Source organism: Panthera uncia, chromosome A2 (genome assembly GCF_023721935.1).
Source record: "Panthera uncia isolate 11264 chromosome A2, Puncia_PCG_1.0, whole genome shotgun sequence".
NCBI lineage: Eukaryota > Metazoa > Chordata > Mammalia > Carnivora > Felidae > Panthera > Panthera uncia.
Genome location: NC_064816.1, coordinates 28,391,510 through 28,416,997, shown reverse-complemented (window position 1 = coordinate 28,416,997; position 25,488 = coordinate 28,391,510). Strand labels below are relative to the sequence as shown.

General features: G+C 46.1%; 1 protein-coding gene across 3 annotated transcripts in view; it reads right to left on the bottom strand.

Annotated features, from left to right (window-relative positions):
• PTPRG (protein tyrosine phosphatase receptor type G) overlaps positions 1–25,488 on the bottom strand; it is a 709,519-nt gene that overhangs the window by 100,398 nt on the left and 583,633 nt on the right. For all 3 annotated transcript variants that reach the window (XM_049642644.1, XM_049642643.1, XM_049642642.1), the window contains exons 9-11: positions 9,374–9,558; positions 6,068–6,176; positions 103–152 (exon numbers count right to left, since the gene is read on the bottom strand). In XM_049642644.1, coding sequence (XP_049498601.1) covers positions 103–152; positions 6,068–6,176; positions 9,374–9,558 — 344 coding nt within the window. The remainder of the gene's footprint in view (positions 1–102; positions 153–6,067; positions 6,177–9,373; positions 9,559–25,488) is intronic.

The following is a 25,488-nucleotide window of genomic DNA, read 5'->3' as shown; positions in this document are numbered from 1 at the left end:
AGAGCAGTTTAACAACATCCTACTGCCACCTCGTGGTCACGGTTTTAACTGCATTCGAGTTAACAACCAGCCAGGACAAAGCAATTACCGTTTGCTACTTACCACTCCTGTTTTAACAATTCTGGTCCCTTGGAATATTCGGGTAGTGTTAGCTGGGAAACAAAGAAATTACATTGTAAACAATATAACTTTTTTTTTGTTGTTCCAATAAAACTTATGATTTACATATAATTTTCGCATGTCATGAGATATTATTCCTTTGTAGATTTTTTCCCAACCATTTAAAAATGTAAAACCCTTCTTAGCTTGTGAGTCATTAAAAAACCTTTCACAGGGCTATGTAGCTTGCCTGCTGACTCTTGTCTTACGGTATTAGTTAAATTTTTTAAAAAAAATTTATTGTTTTCTGTTTTGAAGTAAAACTTACATAAGTAAATCTACAAATTTTAGGTGTACTGTCCAAGTAATTTTCTCTATAAACACCTGTGTAACTACTACCCATATTGAGACATATATAGATGTTGGCCAGCACTCCAGAAGGTTTGCATAAGCCCCACACAATACTGACCCCACCTTTCCAAAAGGTAACCCACAATTCTGACCTGTGTTTTGTCTATCTCTGATTTCATATAAATGGAATCATTATTGCACTGTTCCTACCTATCATCTTTCTTTTCAAGTTTATTTATTTTTTTAGTAATCTCTGTACCCAACTTGGGGCTCAAACTCATGACCCTCAGATCAAGAGTCACATGCTCTTCTGACTGAGCCAGCCAGACAACCCCCCTACCTACCATCTTTTTGTTTATAATTTCCTATATTATCAATTCCGTGATTATAACGTGAATCCTGAACTTATTATAGTTTACCTTAAATTAGTATTTGTACCACTTCCTAAAAACACAAGAACTGTACAATAATTTAACTCTATTTGCCTGCCTCGCCTTCTGTGTGCTGTCATATATTTTATATTTTATTTCTACTTCAGTTTTAAAGCCCCGTAAGATACCACCTTCATTGCTTCATTGCTTTAAATTGTCAAATTCTGATATGACCCACACAACATTCGTTCTGATGTTCGTTCCTTCCTGTGGTTCTGCCTCTTATTGTTGTTAAACAATATAACTCTAGAAAATGTTTAATTGTGGTAAAATACACATAAACTTACCATCTTAACCGATTAATTTATTTTTTTTTTTAAATTTTTGAGAGAGAGAGAGAGAGAGACAGAGAGAAAGAGAGAGAAGGCTCCATGATCAGGGCAGAGCTCAACGAAGGGCTTGATCCTATGACCCTGGGATCATGGCCTGAGCTGAAATCCAGAGTCGAATGCTCAACCAAGCCGCCCAAGTGCCCCATCTTAACCACTTTTAAGTGTGCAGTTCAGTAGTGTTAAGTATGTTTTCATTGGTGTACAACCAATCTCGGAATTTTTCATCTTTCAAAACTGAAACTCTGTACCCATTCACCCCTCTCCCAGCCTCTGGCAACCACCATTCTATTTGATGTTTCTATATGTTTGACTACTCTAGATACTTCACATAAGTGGAATCATATATATTTGCCTTTTTGTGACTGGCTTATTTCATTTAGCACAAGGTCTTTGAGGTTCATCCATGCTGGGCCATGTGTCAGAATTTCCATCCTTTTCAAAGCTGAATAATATTCCACTCTATGCACACACAGCATTTTCTTTATCTATTCATTGTTAGTGGACACTTGGGTTGCTTCACTATGTGAATAATGCCAAAGAGTCTAATTAAAGAAAATAGCAAAGTGCTTCTTTGTGGTTATCTCCAAATAGGAGTGTTATATAAACTAAAAGTTTGCTTCCTATATATACATGGCACTGAAAAATCAGAAAAAAAAAAAAAAAAAAAAAAAAAAAGCTAAATACCAAAGTATATAATATGCGTGTCTGTTGTAAGTTTTTACCTAAACCAGGAGTGGCAAACGACTGGCATAATTTTTGTTTGGCCTGCAAGCTTTTTTAAAACTGAACTTGTTGCAATAGCTTTCAAACTAAAAATCCCAATTTCCTGCTTATCCTGTAAAGTCACAATATTCAGTAAAACTGAACTCTCCTCCCTGCAGGGACCGAGCATCCCTCAGTGGATGGTGGATGTAGGATGTCCAGCTTCCCGTTGATAACCCTCCCCGTGTCTATACATGTGCCTTGCATGGCCCCAGGGGCACCTGAGTCTGCAACCCCCAGCCTAATGACACATTCATTTTGCATAGTTGGAAAGTCGAGATGAACTCTCGACTTTGGAAAGAGATGCATAGTGGGAAAGAGATGAACGTGGAGTACTCACCTCCCTTCGTTAAAGCGGGTCATCTAAAGAGACCTATGTCACCTGCCCTTTACAAAGGGCTCTGATTGAGGCCCAGAAACGAAGCAGCAACTCAGCACACATACTTCTCATTAACGTTTGACAGTTTCTACCGGGCTGGTTCAAGCTGTGGTGATCAGGAAGTTTCTCCGGGACCGTTGGTATCAGAAATGCTTAACCTGGCACCCATGGGCCCAGGGGGATTCAGAGACAGGAAAAAAAAAGGCATCTGCCTTTTCCCACCAAGCTCTCACTGACGTGAAACCAAGGCTCTCCTTCTGCCATGAGAGCAGCCAACACACCTCAGCAGCCCCAGCAGGACTTGTGACTTTGTCTCTGACTTAAGTCAGGGATTTTTATACTCCCTTATAATTGTTGTAGCTATTCTGCCACAACATTTATGTTTGTCACCACTCAGACATCAAGGTAGCAAGCCGACCCAATGCTTGTCCTTCGATGCCTTAATAAAAAGAGGAAAAAGCATATATGACTATATGCCCAAATTTGTTTAAAATATTTTGACAACTGTATTTGAGCATAATTGGTTCCCTCTTCTGTGTATTTTACTTATCTAAAGTGATTGTGAGATGGGATCCATTGGCTTCAGGCTGCCTAATGGGTCTGTGGCTCAGAGAAAAGCTCAAGAACCACTATTTTCTATGACCGTTGAGAACTGCAGACAGGCTTTGAACACGAAGCAATCGATCTTTCCACCTGTTTTTGTTGAATTACAGGGGCCATAGGGTAATATTTAGGGGTGGTCTGTTGCTATGTATAAACGATCTGGATTTGGAATAAGAAATCAAGACACTGCTTAGTGGCCAAGTGGTTTTTTCTTGTTGCTGTTGTTTTTTTTTCTGCAAGTTACTCGACTGCCTGGAACATCATCTCTCCATCAGTAAAATAACACGTACCTTACAAGCTGCCACTGCCATAGGGTCAAATGAAATAACTTACTAACTTATGGGAAAAGGCTCTGCAACTGTGAGCCATTCATGGATACTGCTTGCTATTATTACTATTATATTGGTCACACTCAAGTAAATATGTAACACTTAATAGTGTATTTACCATAATTTAAACATTCCAACATGGCTTCCTCATGCTCCCAAACCTGATGTAAACTTCATCACTGGGAAACCTAATTATTCTGAACCAGGCCTCTGTGAAATTGCTTAAGCTTTTTTCCACTCCCTTTTAAGACTTGAGTCCTAACAGTTGATCAGTTCTGCACGCTGGGCTCCACTGCTCACAAACGCATCCTTGGCTCTCAAGATGAGGTGTGCTAGCCTCCCCGAAGAGTTAGTTCGTACGCTGCTCACCGGATGCCTAATTTAGGGAAGACGCAAAAGCCACTGTGGGGAGGCCCGGAGGATCCACGCCCCTCTGTCAACGTATAGGGACAAGCAACAATATAGAAAACGAGGAAACGCACGTCCACCTCTGAACAAAGTGAGTCTTTCTAGACAAAGGAGACATTGGCCATTTCCAACAAGTCTCTGTGATCAGACATGTTAAATATTCCATGCTTGGAATTTATAGCTGACAAGGCCTTTTTGAATTACATTACATTACAAACATTTAATTTTTCAAAGTCCACACAGAAGCCAGCAAGCTCAGGGGCCTATTAATCAGGACAGGCAGTTCTGCAGATTCTAGGTTCTTGGTCGGAGCACACGGGAGGCCTAATCATGATTTATGCATCCCAAGTTCCAGGGCCCTGGCCTCAGCAAACTCCCACTGTGGCCTCCTATTCTCTCTCCCCTGGGCCTCACAGACCTGGCTCTGGCCTGTGGACCCTCGTCAACACAGGCAGAGGGGCCAAAACACGCAGGGCACAGGGGGTCGCGTGAAAAAAACACAGCGATGCTCATTTCAATTAGTTTAAATGGAAGGATGACATAATGTGAACACTAGCAAAGAGTATTTAAATGCTAAATGCCAAACTGTAAAGCTAGAAGGGATCCTTAGAGGGAATCTAAAGCTGGAGGGTTTCTTACCCTGAGTTCACCCTTTCTTTTTATATCAAACCTAGTACTAAGGTGATATTTATAGTTGGTACCAGGCACTCTGCTAATTATTTTACATGTTTCACCGTACGCCATTCCACAAGGTCCCTGTGAGGTCAGTACCTTCGATACCGCCGCTTTTCGGACGGGGACGCTGCAGCTTGGGGGAGCTAATAACCATTCTCTGAGTTCCAGAAACACCGAGTGGCAGGTGGACTCAAAGCCGGGGCCCTCACTCCAGGGCCCCAGCTCTACACCAGTGCCTCTCAGTCTTCACTGCACATGCCAGATGGGCCATCCGCTTAGAACTGAGATTCCTGGCCCCACCATCAGAGATTCTGAGGCAATTGTTCAGGGAGAGGCCCATAAATGTGCATTTCTCACAGGCTTCCAGATGATGCTGATTGATGTTGCTGGTCCAGGACCTACGGGCTTGATGGGGTCCCTGAAGTTGTACGCAAAACTCTGGATTTTTCTACGGGAAGGGTCCAAAGACTTCATCAGACACATGACTCAAAAAAGTTAAGAGCCGCTGGCCTGGGGCGTAGGTTTCTCTAAAACTGAGGATCCCAGGTGTGAAGAACCTTACCAGTGAGGACCTCAGCCTAGCACAGCAAGGTCCAGTGCCCTGGTCCCTCCCACCATGTTGGTCTTGGTGCACGTCCCCAAACCAAGTCAACAAATAAAGTCATGAAATAAAGTTTCACTGGAACCAGGACTGGGATTAGGTTAGGGCAAGTTAAGACAGAGTGGATCCTATCTTTATTTAGAATTTGTGTATTTTCTCCACGAACATTTTGCACGGATTTTGCTTCGAAAAAAAGTTCTGGTAAAATACAACATACCTTGAGTACAGAGTTTTTTGGTACTCTTAAATTTTGCACAAAGGTAAATGCTTCTTTTGACTCACCCTAGTCCTGACTCTGGAACGTTCTACCAGACCCTATCTCAGCAGGAGCATAGAGCTATTTCTCCAGAAACCCAAGGATCCTGCAAGCAAAGGCTCATTTATGTGGCTTGTAAGCGAGAAGGGCATGCTGTAGGAGCGCCTGGGTGGCTCAGTCAGTTAAGCATCCAACTCTCGGTTTTGGCTCAGATCACAATCTCACGGTTTCACGGGTTTGAGGCCTGCATCAGGCTGTGCACTGCCAGTGTGGAGCCTGCTTGGGATCCTCCTTCTCTCTGTCTGTCTCTCTCTCTCCCTCTCTTTCTGCTCCTCCTCTATTCATGCTGTCTCTGTCTCTCTCAAAACAAATAAACTTAAAAAAAAAAAAAGGAGTGTGCTATATGTTTGGGCTCTAGTTCTTAAGAGAATAGCTAAGTGAATCATGCTAAAAATCCAAAGGCGATACTCCATAACACGACTAGGATGTGATTTTTGTGATGATGCAGTGTTACCCAAATACTTGGTTCCCCACAGTTGGAATATGACAACAATAATAAACAAAATAATCAACACTCTGCTCTTGTTCCCCGTCTTCTGGCCTCTGAAACCCCCAACCTAAAAGGCTTAAATTCCTCAGGCTTTTCAGGCGTGATTTAAAACTCCATGTTGAAAAAAAAATAAAATAAAATAAAAAATAAAAAATAAAATAAAACTCCATGTTGATTCTTAGGCCAGGCTTATTTCTTCTGACCAGGCACGTTAAGAAGAAAAAGGATAAATCATAACAAAGGAGGGGTGCAGGGGCACTTGGGGCCAGAGAAGAGGGGAACTGGCCCTACCTTGAAAGAGCATTGTCTGGCTGAAGTCACTGCGCATGTCATTCCTACAGACGGCTTGGACGCGGAACAGGTAAAGGCTATCCGGTGACACGTGGCTAATGGTGGCTTTCTGCAGGTGAAGAAAGAAAAGGCAGTGAGTTGGTTTTGAGGGCTGGTACACGCCTGACCTTCTAAAACCAAACCTAAAATAATGTTAAGCATTCCTTTTAGGTTTCTGGGTACCATGGCAAAGCCTGACAGACACGATGCTCCCCTGCTGACCGAAGGCTCAGTTTGAAGGGAAAGAACGTTTCGAAATAACTGGCTGGGAATCTGTTTTCAACACTGAAACGTGCAGGATAGCAGATGTAACAAAATCAGTCCGGACTTATCCTTGACCGGCCTGGAACAGGTCTTCGGCCATCTTCGTCCTCACAAGGCTTGGGATTCTTTCCTTTAGTCCAGTTATAGACTGTAATTATTTACCCTAGGCAGACTCTAGAATTACCAAGTATACTAAACTTCCAGAAGCAGGCAGAGCTTTTAATATCAACAACAAAATCTTGGCGTATACGTTTCTTGGCAGTTCAGAGGCCTCGTTGTACTTGATGGATGGATACTATGGGGCATGAGGCTAGGTCAGAACACTTGATTAGAGTCCAGATGACACGAGACCCACCCCTGTCACACCACTCGCTGGCCGTGTGATTCCAAGTCAGTTGCTTAATGTCTTCCAGCCTCTGCTACCTTCCACTGTTAAATGCAAAAAGCAGTAGCTACCTCACAGGATGCTTGTGAGTCCTGTAGTACACACGCCATGCAAACCTTGTTCGCAGGCATTCCGCACCACATAACGTAAAGAATGCCCCTGGTCTAACACAGAGCCCAGCAAGCCACAGCTCACAGGCCAAATCCTGCCTACTGTTTCCTTTTTTTAAATAAAGTTTTATTAGCATACAGCCATGCCCATTCATTTTCATGTTGTCTGTGGCAGCTTTCAGCCTACGACGGCAGAGCTGAGTAGCTGCCATAAAGACCAAATGGCCTGGAGAGCCCCCCCCCCCCCATTTTGCTATCTGGCTCTTTCTAGAGAACGTCTTGTCAATCCCTGGTCAAGCACCACCAGCCAAATCCAAATCCCTGTTCCTCAAAGCTTCATTCTAAGAGTCTTTGAAAATGAGAGAATTCGGGGCACCTGGGTGGCTCAGTCGGTTAAGAGTCCAACTTCAGCTCAGGTCGTGATCTCATGATTTGTGAGTTTGAGCCCTGCTTCAGGCTCTGCACTCTCTCTCTCTCTCTCTCTCTGCCCCTCGTGGGATTCACTCTCTGTCCCTCTCTCTCTGCCTCTTGATCACTTGTGTTCTCTCTTTCTCAAAAATAAATAAATAAACAATAAATAAATTTTAAAAAATTCTAAAAAAAAAAAAGTGTTCCTTTTAGGTTTCTAACCCCAGTAGCCGTAAGGTAGAGAACAGCTTTGGTCCCACTACATCAGCACTCTCAACTTCTTGAGGAATTAAGAAAATTAATTTTGTGTCCCCAAAGAAAATAACCACCCCCAGAAAATTCTGCTTAAAAAAAGAAAAAAAAAACTTGCTGTCAAAGCAGGTTTTTCTCTCTCTTTCTCTCATAAACTAATTAATGCCTCATTCTCTAAACCTCTGACCCCGTGGTCTGTCTTTGTTCAGAGAGAAATCTTTGCTCCATCTATGCAGGGGTTTATTAGAATTCACTCCCAGCCGGTATCTATTTATCTTTGTGTGTTTAATTATTTTCCACTTAGAACAAGAAACCGCGTAAGCGCCTAGATAGTTTCTGCTGATTAATGTAAGTCATCTGTACTCGAGAACGAGAAAAACCCTTTACGGACTTCCAATAGCGACAAGAGAAAGGTTAAAACACATCCTAACCTTGGGTGCCTTTCAATAGATTTCCCTCTGATTTCACGAGGCTCATCATTCCCTAATGTGACCCAGATAACAATGTCTAGTGGGGAAATTGAAAATATAAATGGAAATGAAGTAAAAGAATCTTCATCTAAAAGAATATGAAAAGTATTATTCTGTAACTGATTGAATGGGCCCTGGGGACTCTGTATTGGAAAGAAAAAAAAAAAAAGTGATAACAGTCATTAAGAATCCCACTTGGTGCTACTGTATTTTTCATGTGCACATACAATTACGGTTTCATTATTCCACAGCCTTTTTTTTTCATTAACAATAAGTGGAAGGCTTTTAAACCCAAATGTGTCACTTTGAGTTTCTGTGCAAAGACTTCAAGCTTCGTGCTTGCTGGAGGGTTTGCTTTCATAGCGAAGAAGATGGCATCTGCAACCACCTGTTCTGAAGGGCCTCGGTGGGTGTTGGCCTCTAAACACTTCCGTAAACGTTAGGATGAGAAGCTGGGCTGGGCACAGACAGCTCAGAGTGACGTCAGATATTAGAGTATCTGAGAGTCTGAGAACACAGGTTAAAAATCACATGGTCACAGGGGTCCAGTGTGAAATGGTAATGTGTGAGGCTGATCATTTGTGACCGAGGGAGTGGTGGGGACTCTGGGCAGCTGACGGTGCAGGTGACTAGAGTACTAGTGGGGAAGAGGAGGGGGAGGAGGAGGGGGAGAAGGAGGAGGAGGAGGAGGAGGAGGAGGAGGAGGAGGAGAAGAGGAAAAGGAAGAACTATAATAGTAATAGCTTGGGGCTTATCCAGCACTTATGTGCCAGGACCTGTTGTACATTTGCACACCTCGTATCTACAATAGCCACATCAGATTTAAAAAAGGGCTTAATGGAAGCTTTCTGGTTTTTTGTTGGTTGGTTTTTTGTTTGTTTTGTTTTTTAATGTTGTATTTATTTTTAAGAGAGCCAGAGAGAGAGGGCGCACGAGTGGGAGAGGGGCACAGAGACAGAGGGGACAGAAGATTGGAAGAGGGTTCTGGGCTGACAGGAGAGAGCCCGACGTAGGGCTCGAACTCACCACCGTGAGACTGCTACCTGAGCTGAAGCTGGACGCTCCACCGACTGAGCCACCCAGAAGCCCCTGCTGGTTGTTTTTTGGAAATAATGTAAGAATAAGCAGTCAATTTTGAAGAGCCTGATTACAAAGAAACTACCTAGCTTTTTCCGGTGGTGTAGCCAGGAAGCGGAAGGGTGGAAGGAGCCCAGGGGTGGTCCCGGCCACGGCTCTCACGGATAGCCACTGCGTTGCGCAGCACAGCACCCTCAGCAGGCAGAGATAAGGCACGCCGTACAGGGCGTGGATGGTAAGAGACGCGGCAGGGGCTCCCCTCGTAACTGCAAGGGCAGTTATGAACACAGCGAGGTTTTACCAAGTCTTTGTCGCTGTCCTTTGTAAACGTCTTCTCCTTCTCGTCCTCGTTCTTGGTCCAGCTGTAGGAGATCATGTAGTTCATGATGGGTGGGTGGTAGACGGTCTCCGGCTGGCTCCAGGACACCTGCAGCGCCGTCTGGTTCAGAGGCTGCACCTTCATGTGGATGGGCGGAGAGCTGCAAACTGAAGACAACACACGGCCAAGCTCAGGGGCTCGCGGGACAACACGCGAATCCACCATGTGCCCGAGTTCTTAAAGATTCTAACCCCCAAAAGCTGGCATCGTAGTACAGGAAACATCCGTACTCCTTTTACCGAGTTTCACCCACTGCTAACATTTTGCACCTCACACACACACACACACACACACACACACACACACACTCACAATTGTTTTCTTGCAAAATCACTGAAAGCAAGTTGCAAACATGCTGATGCTTCCCTCCTTAATACTTTGGCCTTCATCTCCTCAGAATAAGGGCATTCTCTTATATAATTGCATTGGACTGCACACTTGCATCCCCCTCTGCGAATTCATATGCTGAAATCTGATCCCCAGTGTCACGGTATTTGAAGGTGGGATCTTTGGAAGGCAACTGAGTCATGAGGATGGAACCCTCATTATGAAGGGGATTAGTTTTTCTATAAAAGAGACCCCAGAGGCAGCCCCTCACCCATTCACCATGCAAGCAGACAGCCATCTTACGGACCAGGAAGCAGGCTCTTACCAGACAGCAAATCTGCCGGTGCCTTACCCCAGGGTCCCAAGCCTCTGGGACTGTGAGAAAACAAAATTTCTGTGGTTGACAAACCTCCCAGGCTATGGTAGTTTGTGGTAGCAGCCTGAGCTAAGGCAATAACCGTCACAGCATTATCAAACTTAAGAAAATAAACATTAATTCAATAATATTATCTGATATATAGTCCATATTCAGATTTCCCCAGTCATGTCCAATGATAATTTACAGCCACTCCCCACCCCCCCTCATCCCATACTGCAGTTAGTTATCACAATGCTTTAGCCCCTTTAAATCTATTACAGTCCCTGGCCTTTTTTCCTGATGACTTTTTTGAAGAAGCCAGGCCATCTGATGTGTGGGCTATCCCGACACAGTGAAACTGTAGATGAAATTTTACTGTAAATACACCAGAGTGTCAACCGATATAATTTAAAATGAGACTCTCATTTTGAAGCAAAGCCACAAAAACAGGGATGGGTTTCCTCTGGACCAGCAGTACCCTGTGCATTTATACGGATGCAGGGCATACGGAAAAGTCAGGCTACTTCTCTTTTTCACTCCTTGTGGCCGGCAGGTTTGAAGGGATGTGGTGGTTCTACAGTATCATTAATAGTGCAACATTTTAGGTTTTCAAATGGGTCCTTTCCAGTGGCCATGATTCCTGTCTCCGTGGGGCTTAGAGTCTACGGCAGGGTTTCTGAGCCTCAGCAGTACCGACCTCGGGCCAGACAATTCTCTGCTCCTGGGGGGCTGTCGTGTGCACTGTTGGATGTTTAGCAGCATCCCTGGCTGCATCCAGTAGATGCCGGGGGTACTTCCTTCCCGAGTTATGACAACCAAGATGGTCCTCAGATAATGCCAAATGTCCCCTGGAAGGCCAGTCGCCCCCAGCTAAAAACCACTGGTCTAAAGGGGGCGATGGAGATTCATCAAAGAAAGACACATGTGCAGCTGCTATCACACACCCGGATGGAATGGATGGTCAGGAGGAGAAGTACGCAGTGTTTTCCAAGCATATTATGGGAGGATGTGGCCCAGGCTTTGATAGAGACTCCCTTGAGGGAGGTACATCTGCCTGAGAGCTGACAGAGAAGTGGAGATTAAGGGGAGGGAGGGAGGGCAGGTCGAGGGACCACAGCAGGGAGAAGGCCTGAGGGGCTGGATGGAGGCACAGAGAACTAGGCAAGAGGCAAGCATTAACTGGTGGAGCTGGAAAGACCTCATACCCCAGAAGCCAAGTCTGGTCTTGATCCTATGGGCACCGGGAAATGAGAGAGATCTAAACCAGAGAACGACGCAAGCAGGTTTGCACTCTTCAAGATCCCTTGAGCTTCCACCACCCGGTAGAAGAACCTGGAGGAGCCAGGAGGGAAGGGGGGAGGCAGTGAAGAGGTGCTGTGGGTGGCCAGGCTTGCAGACCAGAGAGAGGATCCAAGAATGGCGGGATCTAGAGCAAAGAGGTAAAACTGAGAGGCCCAGTGAGGTGCCGGCCTAGGAAGGGTGTGAGGGAGAGGAGGGCAATGAGGACCACACTCCGCTTTGGGGTGCAGGAGGTGAGCAACACCGGAGGAGATGGGTCAGGCTCCAGGGCTTGGTTCTGGCATCTCCCAGAGACACAATTACATGGCCAGCAGCCTACTGCGAGCCACACTCCCCTATTTTCCAACCGAGAGCCCCAAGCCCAAGGCTGCCCAGGGGAGCAGGATGGCTTTCCTGCCAGAGATGCACGGGCCCAGCTTTAAGGACCTGGCTGCTGGAGAAAAGCAGAGATTGGTTTTGACAGGGAGGCATCCTTTCGCTCTGCAACTGCCAAATCACGCTTCAGCAGGAGAGATTCACTTTGTGCGACTGAGACAGGAAGGAAGGGCTAAATTGATGAGGCATTCCCACTGCCCCTCAGAACCCCGGGAGGCATCTTGCTGCCTACCGTGCAAATGCCACCAGCACAGGAACATCAAACAAGCAATCTGAAAGGGAGGCCCGCAGCGAGACGCTAGGGTGCAGTGACAGCAGGAGGACACTAGGTGGCGCTAACATACCGCTTTTAAATACCCCAACTGCCTATGTGGCTGGTAGTTTCTCAAGACAGAGCATGGGCGGGGGAGGGGGGAGAGAGAGGAATCAAGGAAAGATCTACACCCCATCTTTCCAGGTGCCAATAATGAACCCAGGAGATTCATATATTGGAAAGCTTCCATATCTTACAGTGATGACCATGTCAAATTTCCTGATTTCTACATCTCTTCTCACCTCCTACCATGTTCTTATTTAAACTCCCTTATTCTGAAGACATCACTCCTCTGCTCCAATTAGTGGTGAGCTGTATGGGGATGCATATATCTCCAAGAGTTACATCATAACCACATAAATAATTCTATCACCCACATGCGGATGCAACCATTCTTCTTATTTATTCTTTCAAATTAAAATAGCTCAGTTTTTCTTTGCTGATTAAGATGATTCATGTTAATGTTTTTAAAAGGAAACCCAAGTAATACAAAAAGAAGAAAGCTAAAAAAAATCACCCCAAATCCCAGAATCTAGAGATAACCACTGTTAACTTTCTGGGGATCTCACATTCCGGTGTCTCTTCATGCACATGTAAAAGCACATGCACGCAATTTGATGTAAATGGGATATGGTTTTACATTATAGTTGTTACATTGCTGTTGTGTTTAACCCACTAAGTTATGGAAATATTTCCCTGTCAATAAAGAGAGCTTGCGGTTTTCACTGTTTTGAATGAACGTGCAGAGGTACAGAAGCCCACTGTCTCAATGTACGAGAAAAAAATGTATGTACACTTAAAGTCAAAACCTTTTATTTGAAACTAGCACTTTAAGTTTTTAAATGCTGAGATTATCAGTTAACATCCCATTTTGGAGAATCTGTGGGTCACGTTGACAACTAGGGAGAATCTTTGTCCAATATGAGCTTCTTAAAAAAAAAAAATTATGTGAGTGTAACTGACATACTATGTTACATCAATTTCAGGTATATGACAATGTACTAGACAATATACTGAGTGAGGCTCACAAAGGAGGCAGGTCAGACCTCTAATGAGACCACCCACTCAGATGGAACCTCACTGAGGCGCCTCCAGAGGTCCCCTTCTTGTCCCAGACTACATACTGAAGCATGCAGTAGCATTTACAGGCTGAGGAGCTCTGTCCCACCTGAGACGAGCAGGCAGAGAAAAATTTTTCTCTCTCCATCTATCTCCACCACCGCCCTGAGAGGGAGGGTTTTTCTGGGCCAGATTTGCAGAGTACTAGAAGGACCAACAACAGGAGTTGGCAAACTTTTTTGGTCAAGGGCCAGACAGCAAATGTTTCCAGCTTTTCCAACCGCACAGTCTCTGTTGCAAATAGTAAACTCAGCCTTTGAAGTGCAAAACCAGCTCAGGCGGTATGCAGAGGAACGAGTGTGGCTGTGCTCCAGTAAACCTTTATTCCTGGACACTACATTCCAATTTCACAGGACTTTCTTCTTTCTTTTCTTTTTATCTGCAGAGCTACTTAGATACCAAGTTGTCTATATTAGTCATTTTTAATTCAATTTATTTAAACTTAAAAATAGTTCACTGGGTGTTGTATGGAAACCAATTTCACAATAAATTTCATACGAAAAAAATAAATAAAATCACCTTTTTTTTTTACCAATAAATAAATAAACAAACAATAAAAAAATTTAAAAAAAATAGTTCACACATTTGATTTTCAGGTGTTAGGAAATCTTGGGTGTTTTTTCAACTGTTCAAAAGTAAAAAAAAATAATTATTCCTAACTCATGGTTGTACAAAAGGTAGTGGTCAAGTTCTGGCCTGTAGGTCACTGGTTTGCTGATCCTTGATCTGGAAAATAAAGGAAGGCCAAGCTTTTATCTGAAGACGCTTGCGTTCTTAGCACTGAATTCCGCCTCTCAACACAGCCTGAGAGGTCCACTCGGCCTCAGAGTGGAGACTCTTCTGTGTGCAATTATATTATTTACTTTGCTGAATGTCTTTGGTAAGTAATCTACCTCCCCACCAGAATGGAAACTCCAAGAGTCTAGTATCTTTCCTGTCTTGTCTGCCGCATTATCCCTGGTGGTGAAGACAGAGCTTGACCCAGGGTGCCTGGTAGCTCGGTCCGTTGAATGTCTGGCTCTTGATTTCGGCTCAGGTCATGATCTCACGGTTCCTGGGGGATCGAGCCCTGCGTCGGGCTCTGCACGAATTGTGTGCAGCCTGCTTGGGATTCTCTCTCTCTGTCCTTCCCCTGCTTGCATTCTCTCTCTCAAAATTAATACATAAACTCACAAAGCACAGAGCCTGACACAGAGCAGGCCCTCAATAAATGCTGCCAGAATGAGTGGCATGTTGGGTGGGTGGGTTCCTCTGCTGTCTATGTCCCGTGTGCCATCACCCCTGCCATGCCTGCCATTTTCTTCCACTCTTCTCTCTGGCCAGCAACCCCTCTGCCCCCCACCCGGCCTCCCTGAGGGTCTTGATCCAACCTCACAGTTCCCCTCTGACATCTCTGTGCTCCCAGGGCCCCTCTGCTCCCCATTTCAACTTGCCCATCACGTGTGTCCCCATCAGCTATCCACTTCTCCGTCCCTGTGGCAGGACTGTAAGTACCTCCAGGGCATGGACTGCGCTCTTCATCACTAATGCCCTCAGCAGGGCCTCAAATTTCATTCACAGAATGAAGGAAGGCATTCTGCTCTCCAGTCAGGACCACTGGTAAAGTTCCCATGTACAGAATCAGTGCCACACAATCCATCTCTGGGATCACTTCAGGGCCTCAAGTTCGTAGGAAGACCCTGTCCCTAGACTCACACCTTCCGCAGGGGGAATGTTTGCCCATCAAAAAAAAAAAAAAAACGTTCAGTCTACAGAGGTGACAAAACTCCCAGGACGCTCGGAGGCTTGGGGAGGTGGAGTGACCAGGTGCCTTCCAAACAACAGGCAAGGAAGGAGACAACACATTATTGTGCTCTGTGTTGTCAACTTTTGCTGGGTTTTTCAGTGATGGAAACCCTTCTTTCCAAAAAACACCCCTGAAAATTCAAAATGTAAAACAGAGCATTATAGAATTGTATGGCACACTCTGGAAAAGCTGGTATAATAAAGCACAGATTTTGGAGCCAGCCTCCTGCACAGTATTCTCGTTAAAAATGGGTATTCTCGTTAATACCTGGCAATACCCTCCTCATGGGGTTGGGGTGAGGATGATAGTGACTACTGGGGCTGAGCAGGAATCTCTAAGACTCACAACCAGTGGCAAATATAGGGGCAAGGTACTGGGCTCACACGGCACTTTAAAAATTGGCATACCCTGGGGCGCCTGGGCGGCTCGGCCGGCTCAGCGTCTGCCTTTGGCTCAGGTCATGATCTCACGGCCCGTGAGTTCGAGCCCCGCATCGGGCTCTGTGCTGACAGCTCAGAGCCTGGAGCCTGCTTCGGATTCTGCGTCTCCCTCTCTCTCTCTGCCCCTCCCCGTCTCATGCTCTGTCCCCCGCCCCCCTCAAAAATAAATATTTTTTTAATGTTTATTTATTTTTGAGACAGAGAGAGAGCATGAATGGGGGAGGGTCAGAGAGAGAGGGAGATGCAGAATCCGAAGCAGAGTCCAGGCTCTGAGCTGTCAGCACAGAACCCGACACGGGGCTCGAACCCATGAACCGTGAGATCATGACCTGAGCTGAAGTCGGACGCTTAACCGACTGAGCCGCCCAGGCGCCCCAAAAATAAATAAACATTTTTAAAAATTGGCCTATTTTACATGCACAGCTGGATTTTTATATTGAGTCTCCATCCACATGAAGACCACAGCAGCCTCCCCTGCAGAGTGGGGGTGTGGATGCTCACTTTTGCCCTAGTCCCTGCCTCTCCCCACGGCCTTGGCCCAGCTCACTTCACCCACAGCTGCCGGGCCCCCAAGGCCAGGTGAGTTTTCCCCTGGTCTAAAACGACCACCAGGAGCACCGTCCTAGGCACGCAACAGGCATCCAGCCCAGCACCCTTGACAATGGCCATGGCAAACTGCACCTAACACAGGGAGTCGGCCAGTCGTCTTTTACACAAAATCGAAGCCTGTTAACCATGGGGGAGGTACCACACCCGGCTCTCTAAACAAATATTCCCCTGTGAGGTGCTCCCGACATCACCCTTCCCCTTCTCAGGGGCCTGATTATGTCTGATTGCTTTTTCACAGGCAGCTCGGATGATGTTCGGTGCCAGCTCTGAGAATTTCTGCCTTCGTTCTCAACCACCTTTAATTATGATCCCAGACTTCGTTAAATAACGAAGAGGCTTCTTAGCAGAGCACCCAAGGTCCTCTGATTCTAAACCAATGTCAAGGATATCTTCTCAGTGGTTCTTACAAAATGGTAGTTTCCCCCATTCCCACCCCCACCCCTTTGCATTCTGGGTGTTTGATAAACTAATGTGACAGGCTCTGTTTCGAGGTCGGTGGTAACTTGCAAGGGCCTGAAACTATTGAGTGATCTCCTCCCTGCACCCCCCCCCACCCTGAGTTTCACGCCCGAGGCAATAGGCCTATTACTGATCAGGAATCAAAGGGGCAGCACTGCTCAAAACGCAGCAATGTGGTACAGATTCACTATTTGATGTTTTCAACAGAAATGAAACAGCTGCCTGGGGCCGGGGGCTGAGGCAGGGGGACTCTGTGGCATCCTCTACCACACAGGGTGGTACCAGCTTAGCCCAAACTGGCTGAGGATCACAGGGTCTAAAGATCCCTGCCCCAGGGACCTGCCAGGCAGGGACAGCGGACAGTAGTACGATGTCCTCTTGAGCAGAAGGGACTCACTCAAGTGGCACAGAGCCATGGAGCCTCGCCTCTGACAGCTTAAGCGCCTGTCATTTCTTTATCGCCCCAGCCCAGCTCAAGAACCCTTGAATATGGAGTCCTTTAGGGGAAATTTCCAAAGAAATGGCCTCAGGGAAGGAGTTTTCTTTTTGAAGGGTTGAATCAAAGAGGTCTAGGTAAACACAAATCCCCCAAAGCAGGCTATGTAGGACTTCAAACACAGTATCTTGGTGCTCTGGGGGTGTCACCTCCCCCGCCCTCACCAAGGGCTTATGAATGAGAAACTGTTTGGCCAAAGTGGCAGAACCGGGAAGGATGAAATTAAAGCAGAGCCCTAGCTCTGGCATTTTTGGGTTTTATGGCATCCGAATAATGTCCATTTGGAGCTGCCGGCTGCCAAGCACATGCGAGGGCCAGGCTCCATGCCTTCATCTTGATAACCCATGCATGCGTAACTGAATCCAAGAGGTGGGTTCAATTATTCTCCCCATTAAAGATGAATGAGGACACGGGGTCCAGAGACACCAAGTCACCAGGATGGGCCAACGCCACAGAGAGGGAGGAGGGTTGAGAACTGGAACCCAGTCTGTCTGATTCCAAACCAGAGTGGGTGAGCAACAGGAAGGTCATGTACGTCCTATCCACAGACACCTCCCACATCGGCTCTCTCTTCTACGAGATGGTAGTAAAAAGTCAGGAGGGCTATTCAAGGCTTAAAAGGTGAAACCGGTCGCACACAGGCACAACTCGTGGCTACTGCAGCCTCAGGGCTGTGACTTCCTCCTCCACTCCCCCTCCCCTCCCTTCCTTGTTCTCAATGACACATGAGAGTGTAGGGTCTCTTGACAAGCTCCAGAGCAGCTTCCAACTCCTTGGAGAATGGATGAATGGATGGATGGAGCCCAATCCCCACTCTCCCTACCAGAAATGCAGCCTACATTTGTGGTCCCCCAAACCATCATGGGGATGCTGGAACTATGTGGGGTGGTGCAAGGTGTCCACCACCAGGGTCTTTACTCTGTGCGTTTCGGTACTGCCATTGCAGTATAACAAGTCCTATCTGATGATCCTGGCGCTGGGCTGAGTTAGCATATTTCACAAATCATGTCATGAAATCCTCTCTGTAATTCTATTGTTAGAATTGGCTAACTGGCTCCATCGTTACACCCCTGTTTTGTTTTATTTTATTTTCTGTTTATTTATTTGTGTGTGCGAGAGAGAGAGAGACAGAGCATGAGCAGGGGAGGGGCAGAGAGAGAGGGAGACACAGAATCCGAAGCAGGCTCCAGGCTCTGTGCTTGTTAACACAGAGCCCGACAGGGGGCTCGAACTCATGAGCTGTGAGATCATGACCTGGGCCGAAGTCAGATGCTCAACCGACTGAGCCACCCAGGTGCCCCATGTTACCCCTGTTTTAGAATCAGAGATCCAAAATGGTCATCCATTCACTTTTTCACTTTGGAGGCAGACTGCTTTGGTTCTAGACAGACCAGCTGTATAGTCTTGGGTAACACATGGTGAAGCTTTTGGGTAAGTGCGGGAAATGCACAAGCACGTGCTGACTGATGTATAGAAAGTGTGCTATAAGAAATCACTACTGTTAAATATTTACTGAGCACCTATTATGTACCAGGACACTGACCAGGAACTAGGGATAGAGGTGAACACAAGTGGACATGGTCCTTGACCTCCTGGAGATTACATCCCAGAGGGAGAAACACATCAACCACTTAATCCCCCTAAAAGAGAGTTCTTAATTTAGGGCTTCTTAGTGGCTCTAGATAGAATGCACAGAAATCTGTGAACTTGGATGGGAAAAAATATACTTTTATTTTCACTGATCTCTATCTAAAATTTAGCATTTCCTTCCATTTCAAATGCTGGCAACAAAGTATAGTAGTAGTAGTAATTAGCAGGACCTGGGGGACATCACCAATAGAAATCACAGATCTATTTCTGCTAGATTACAGTTGTTGCCAATATCTCAAATCTTCCTCATGCTCATTATTATTTCAAAATTACAATGGTTATTAGATAGACCTGCTGCTAGATTTTATAATTTAATGCCTTCATCAAGAAGCAGATAAATTACTATATTATAATTAAATTTTTTTTGATAATATCTGAGGATAATTGGCTTCCTTGGTAATCTATTTTACTTTATTTTATGCATCTAAAAACCATCAATATGAGAAGAAGTCTATGGGATTCACCAGATGGCTGAAGGGGTCCATGGCATTCACAGGTTAAACGTAATTACAAAAATATTATTCTGTACAAAGATTTAATAAGGGACCCTGACCCAGGTTTGGGGGATGGGTTAGCAAAGATTTACTGAGAAGAGTGATGTTTGGACTGAAATCTGAACAAGAGTAGGGTTTATAAAGTGAACAGGAAGGAAGGAGGCATAGATACGTCAAACAGAAAAAAATAAACACAGCTTGTGCAAAGGCCCTGCAGTTGGAAAATTGGAAAGAAAACTAGTATGGCTGGCAAGTAGGGGATGAGGAGAATGGTCCAAGACCAGGTCTCAAAGCTAGTAGTGTTGGAGCCAGAGTTCACCCCTGGGTGGGTCTCACTAGAGGCCAGACTCTGCTGGACGGCCACTTTCTTATGAGGTGAGAGACTCTGGGGCACAGTGGCCCCGACATTCTATGGTGTCTTAACTAAAGCAAACAGTAACCTGTTGCGAGATAACAGAAAACATGTCCATTCGTCTCTACCCCTGGTTCCTGACACAGAGCTCCTAAAACCCTTGCAACTTTCCAAGTGGTAAGAGCACTGAGAGGATCTCTTGTTCTAACGTTTGTTTCTGACCTCACCCCTGACAGAGGGCTCCTGATACTCTTGTAAACATCTAAGTGATAACATGCTCCTAACTCCACTGGGATAGAAACTCCTCCACTGGGGACCCTCCCAGGCCTCACCCTATGTATCTCTTCATCTGGCTGCTCATCTGTATCCTTTATCACATGCTTTCATAAATTGGTAAGCATAATTATGTGTTTCCCCTAGTGAGGCACTCTAGCAAATCAATCAAACCAAAGAGGGGGTAGTAGGAACCTGTGATTTGAAGCCAAGTTGGACAGAAGCCGTGGGTAACCTGGGGATCTACTACTTGTGACTGGCATCTGAAGTGGGGTATGTATATCTTTTGGGACTGAGCCCTCAATCTGTGGGATCTGACAGTGTATCTCCAGGTAGACAGCATCAGAACCGAGTTAAGTTTGTAGGACATCTAGCTGGTGTCGCAGAATTGACTGATTGGGGAAAAGCCACCCCACATTTGGTGACCAGAAGTGCCCAAAGTAAGGTATTCTGTGTAAAAGTAAGAGGCACACACACACACACACACACACACACACACACACACACGAGATAGAGAACTGGGTTTCCCCTAAGCAGGAGGGAGAACAAATTTTTCTATTGTATCTGTGGAATTCTTTTCCACACCACCCAATGGCATCCCCTCCGTTCCCATGAACGAGCCCTGGTATGCAAGTCAGTTTCTCAGCCACCAACTGAGTATTAGGCAGAACTACCGTGGAAGACAGCAAATTCGCAAGCATTCTTATCCCATCAGCTTGTCTCTGCTGTGCATGTAACAGAGCCACACACTCAAAATACAACGGCAGCAGCCAGTGTTCCGGAAGGCAGAAGGAGAAATTCAATTCTCCAGTCCTCCAAGCACGCAGTTTTGACTTTCCCATATTATGCTGTTCCCGACCTCTCCCACCTCCTCGGAGTCTTTTTTCCTATGTGATATCCCTCTTCCTCTGAGAGTTTAAAGGCCATGGGAGGTGTCCATGTCCTATGCAGGAAAAAGCATTGTTCAGCTTGGCGCTAAGGGAGGTGGCAAAGTTCAGAATGATGCACATTCCCAGCTCCACTTGACAACAGCAGCTTCTCAGACACTGGGTGGGAGACCAGACTCCAGGTACTTCCCTCCCTTTCAAGTGTAAGACGCTGTGATTTCCTGCCAAAAGGGCAAAGTGGACCTGTCCCACTTGAATTGAGCACAGCATCCTTTCCACACAGTACCACTTAACTCTCGCTCCTCCCTCTGCCCTGCTCTAGTCCTGGGCTCCCGATGGAGGTGTGCACCAGATTACCAGCGTGCAGCTCTAGGGGGAACAAAAGTATTGGAGCTGGGTTTTCTCTGGCCTGGCCTCCTACTTCCTATCACTGAAATGCTGTTATGGCCTCGTTGATTTCCGACGCTTTAAATCTCTGACTCTTCCTTGGCATCTGTTTCTCTTATTTGAGCTCAGTTCTGGCTCCGGGCATGAGCTCCACCTCATTTCAAACCCCAGATGTGGCATCTGCACCAACTGGCCATGTGGTTAGGACGGTCCTCTGTGGGATGGCACCAGGGGCTCCCAGACCTGGGCACTGGCCTCAAGTAGCCACTGGTGGGCCTGGCCAAGAGGACCCAAGAGGAGAACAGGGAGCCTGCCACTTGCAAGGAGAGACAGACCAGGCTATGAACAGGTAGCACCCCACGGGGAAATGACCTCTTCAACACACAGGAAGGACTAAGCTACGCGGTCTCTTGGCTGCCCTTGGCGTAAGGATCCACATGCCCTGAGGAGACCGGGCTTCTAGCTGGTTGCGGAAACCAACAGTTTTAAGTGATCGGTACACTCCTTACCGAGAAGGCTTTGCTGACGCCAGCCCATAAGCATAGAAACCACAGGGCTCCACACACTCGATGATACCTATTAACATTTAGTGTCAGATGTGTAGGTAGCACGTTTTCATCACAGACACAGATTTGAAATGGCACAGCCAAGACGCTCATTACAACTGCTCAGACCATTGCTTTGGAATCACAAAGCCAGTCAAGAGAGGGCCCAGGAGTAAAGCCCACAGCCAGAAGGACCACTGGCTATGCCAGGAAGGTAACAGAAAAAGACGCCTCCACAGGAAGCCTCTCACTACTGTGCCTTTACAGATATCTTCCATTATCAGGCCCCAGGGACTGGTGAGGTGAGAGGTTTCTTACACCCTGAGAAATCCAAGGGTTCTGCCCACGTTCCTTGTACCTGAGAAGAAGCAACCTCAACTAAAGCATGTTTGTTTGTGGAATAGTCAGTGGGAAGGATGGGGAAGAAAGTCTGTCTCCCCACTACATTCCTTCTGTGACTCCACGGAGATGCTCGCAAACACCTCGGAGCCTCATGCTTCACGGGCTGTGAATGCTAGTTAGCGACAGAAAGGGGAAGCTTGTTGCTCTGGGAGGAAGGATGCTGGTGGCCTTTATTAATTTCCAGATTACTGTTCACAAGCTCCACAGTGTCCACACAAATAAACACAATGTCAGGGAAGATTTTTCTAGGGAGCAAAGAAAAGCTGAAGCTGTAGGAGGGTTGCTAAGTTGGCCTTTAAGATCAAACTATGCCTATCTGCCTGGAAACAGAGAGGATTAAGTAATTAGGTAATATTTATAAAGTGTGAAAACGACAGACAGCCCCTGGTGTCTGTTACCAGTATCCGCTCACTAGCTCTCAAGCCATAACAGCAGTTGTGCCTGGAAGCATCTTGACACAAGTGCCTGCCATGTTAAGTGCCACCGTTCTCTGCTTTTAGGTGTGGGTAGAGTGCTTGTTTCTTGGGACGGAGAGGAAAGCCCTCTGTCCATGTTTTGTTGAGATGAACACTTCCATCTAAATAGTTTATGGTCAAAGCAGGAGATGGCTTCCCAAATCTGAGGGGCCTCTCTGATTTCAGGGCCTGTGTGGGGGGGGTGGTGTGGAATCCTACATCAAATGTCAATGTCTAGCAATGCTCCTCCTATTAGAGGACCTAGCCTGGCCTAGATCATAAATGCCCCAACTGTACCAACCCCTGTGGTAAGAATCCTTTAATTCCTGGCCACCTGGCATGTATGGATTAGCTTAGTCCATTTAATCATCCTTCCCTCCTTCCCATCCATCCATCCATCCATCCATCCATCCATCCATCCCTCTATCCTCCTACCCTCCTTCCCATCCATTCTTTTTTTTTTTTTTTTTTAATTTTTTTTTTCAACGTTTTTTATTTATTTTTGGGACAGAGAGAGACAGAGCATGAACGGGGGAGGGGCAGAGAGAGAGGGAGACACAGAATCGGAAACAGGCTCCAGGCTCCGAGCCATCAGCCCAGAGCCTGACGCGGGGCTCGAACTCACGGACCGCGAGATCGTGACCTGGCTGAAGTCGGACGCTCAACCGACTGCGCCACCCAGGCGCCCCTCCTTCCCATCCATTCTTGCATCCATCCACCCTCTCTCGCATCCCATTCATCCATCCTCCCATTCATTCATCCATCCTCCCACCCTTCCTCCCATCCATCCACCCATTCATCCATTCTCCCACCCCCCCTCCCATCCAATCTTCCATCCATTCACCCATCTAGTTAAATACTGATTGAGGAGCCAACAGTGAGCACTGCACCCTCTCTAGCAAAAAAGAAGTAAAAAGAGCTAGACATTAGGGGGAGAAACATACAACTTAATGTAAAACTCCAACTGAGATAAGTGTGAAAGACAAAGGGACTGACACCCTGTTACAAGCAGCTGGACCAAGGCAGTCAGGAAACTTCCATGGGGAAGGTACCCTAGAGCTGGGCTATGGAGGCTGAGGAGGGGTGGATTAGGTAGAGAGGTGAGGCAAAGGGTACAGGCTGTTGGGACTGGGTGTGGAGGTGAACTGATATTCAAGACGCCAAGGGAAATAAAGTGCAAGATGGGGCTGGGGAGGGGGCCTGGACAGGCACCGTGTAAGGATTGTGGATTTCACTGGAAAGGTGTGAAGACATTCTGGCAGCCTGGGTTTGCATTTGTACCAGGAAGAGAGCCTGGTCCCCTTATTTTGAAATGTGTTCTCCGGTGATCATGTCACATATAATAGTTTGTCCTGAGCATCCAAAGCCACTGCTGACCTACAGACAAGAAAGTATAATTATTTGCAGAGAACCTTCCACTGCAGGCTCTATACTCTTTGTTCCCTAAATTATTTCATTTTAAAGGTCAAAGCCAAGGAGGGGGTTATGATTATTATTTCTATTTTACAGAAGAAGAAGCCAAGACTTGGGTATTAACTTGAGCAAGCATGCACAAGAGTAAATGGTTTTGAGTCCAGGTTTGCTGAACTCCAAAATCTATACTTTTACCCATCACTTTATATTGTCTCATTCATTCATTCATTCCTGTCATGAGCGAAAGACGACTATCCACCCACTATGTCCTAGGTACTGTGTCAGGCTCTGTTGATCCAAGGATGCACAACACCCTCGGCCTAGGAGGCCCCAGCATCCAGATCAAGTGGGTGTACTGACCCACCCAGGGAATAACCCTCTGATCAAAGCCTCAGTAGCCTATGCCCTAAACACCAAAGAAAACCCACCAAAACAAGCAAAGCAGATACAGACAGAGCCCAGTGATTTCTTTTAGGATGATAAACCCGATGTTTAAGAAGAATATCCAATCCCCACAAGAATGTTTATTTTTGAAGCTCTTTTGTTCAGAGAGGGAGTAATACACTGTTTTCAAGCCACCTCATGACATTTAAAACAAAGAGGCCACTGCTTGTAGATTCATTTTGAAGCTGGAAATCCCTTGCGGAAAAGACTGCTGCATTTGGACATATGAAAATCATGGTTCGCATCTCAGCTCTCCCACTTCCTGGCTGAGAGGCTCTGGATGCTTCCTTGCTCTGAGTCTCAGAACCCTCACATGTGTTAAAACACACAAGAGTGTGTTTCTCTTTTTTGCTCACCCCCACCCAATCTCCATCCTAACGATTATTAACTCTCAGAGGCTCTACTCCAAAATCCATTCCCAATGGATCACTTCTACCTCTACCAGGATCACCATCACGCAACCACGGTTATCCTGCAGGGAATATGTCTATTTGTCACCTCTTGGTCTTACAAGTTATATCCTAAGCCTTCTGCAACCATTTTTCACATAGCAGAGAGACAGGCTTAAAAACCTGTTCGGATCATTCCACAGCCCTTCTTCAAACTCTCCAAAGGCTTCCCACTGCCATAAGAATACCAAGAGAAGTCTTTTCCAGACTTGACCCTTGCCCATCTCTCCATGCTGGTTCCCATGTCTCAGAGCCTTCACAAATGACCTTTCCCTCTGAGAATTTTGCAGGATTGGCTCCTTATCACCTTGTGTCCTACCCAGGGAAGATCTCATCCCCACTGCCTCCCCACACTCTACTACTCTTAGAATACTACCTAATTTGATCCTCAGAACACTGAAGCTTTGTCATTGTCAGCTGACTTGTTTATTTCTCTCTCCACATTAAAACATAAGCTCCATGATGAGGGACTCTTCTCCCTTGTTACCTTTATTTCTAGTGCCTAGAACTTGTTCATTGTACACGATCAACGAATATTTGATAAATGAAAAGTGAAATAAAAAGTGGCCGAGACTGTTTTCAGGATTAAAACAACATATGAATGGAAGAAGCCAGCCTAACATTTGGCACATAAAAACCCCCACATATTGGGGCAGCTGGGGGGCTCATTGGGTTAAGCGCCTGACTCTTGATTTCGGCTCAGGT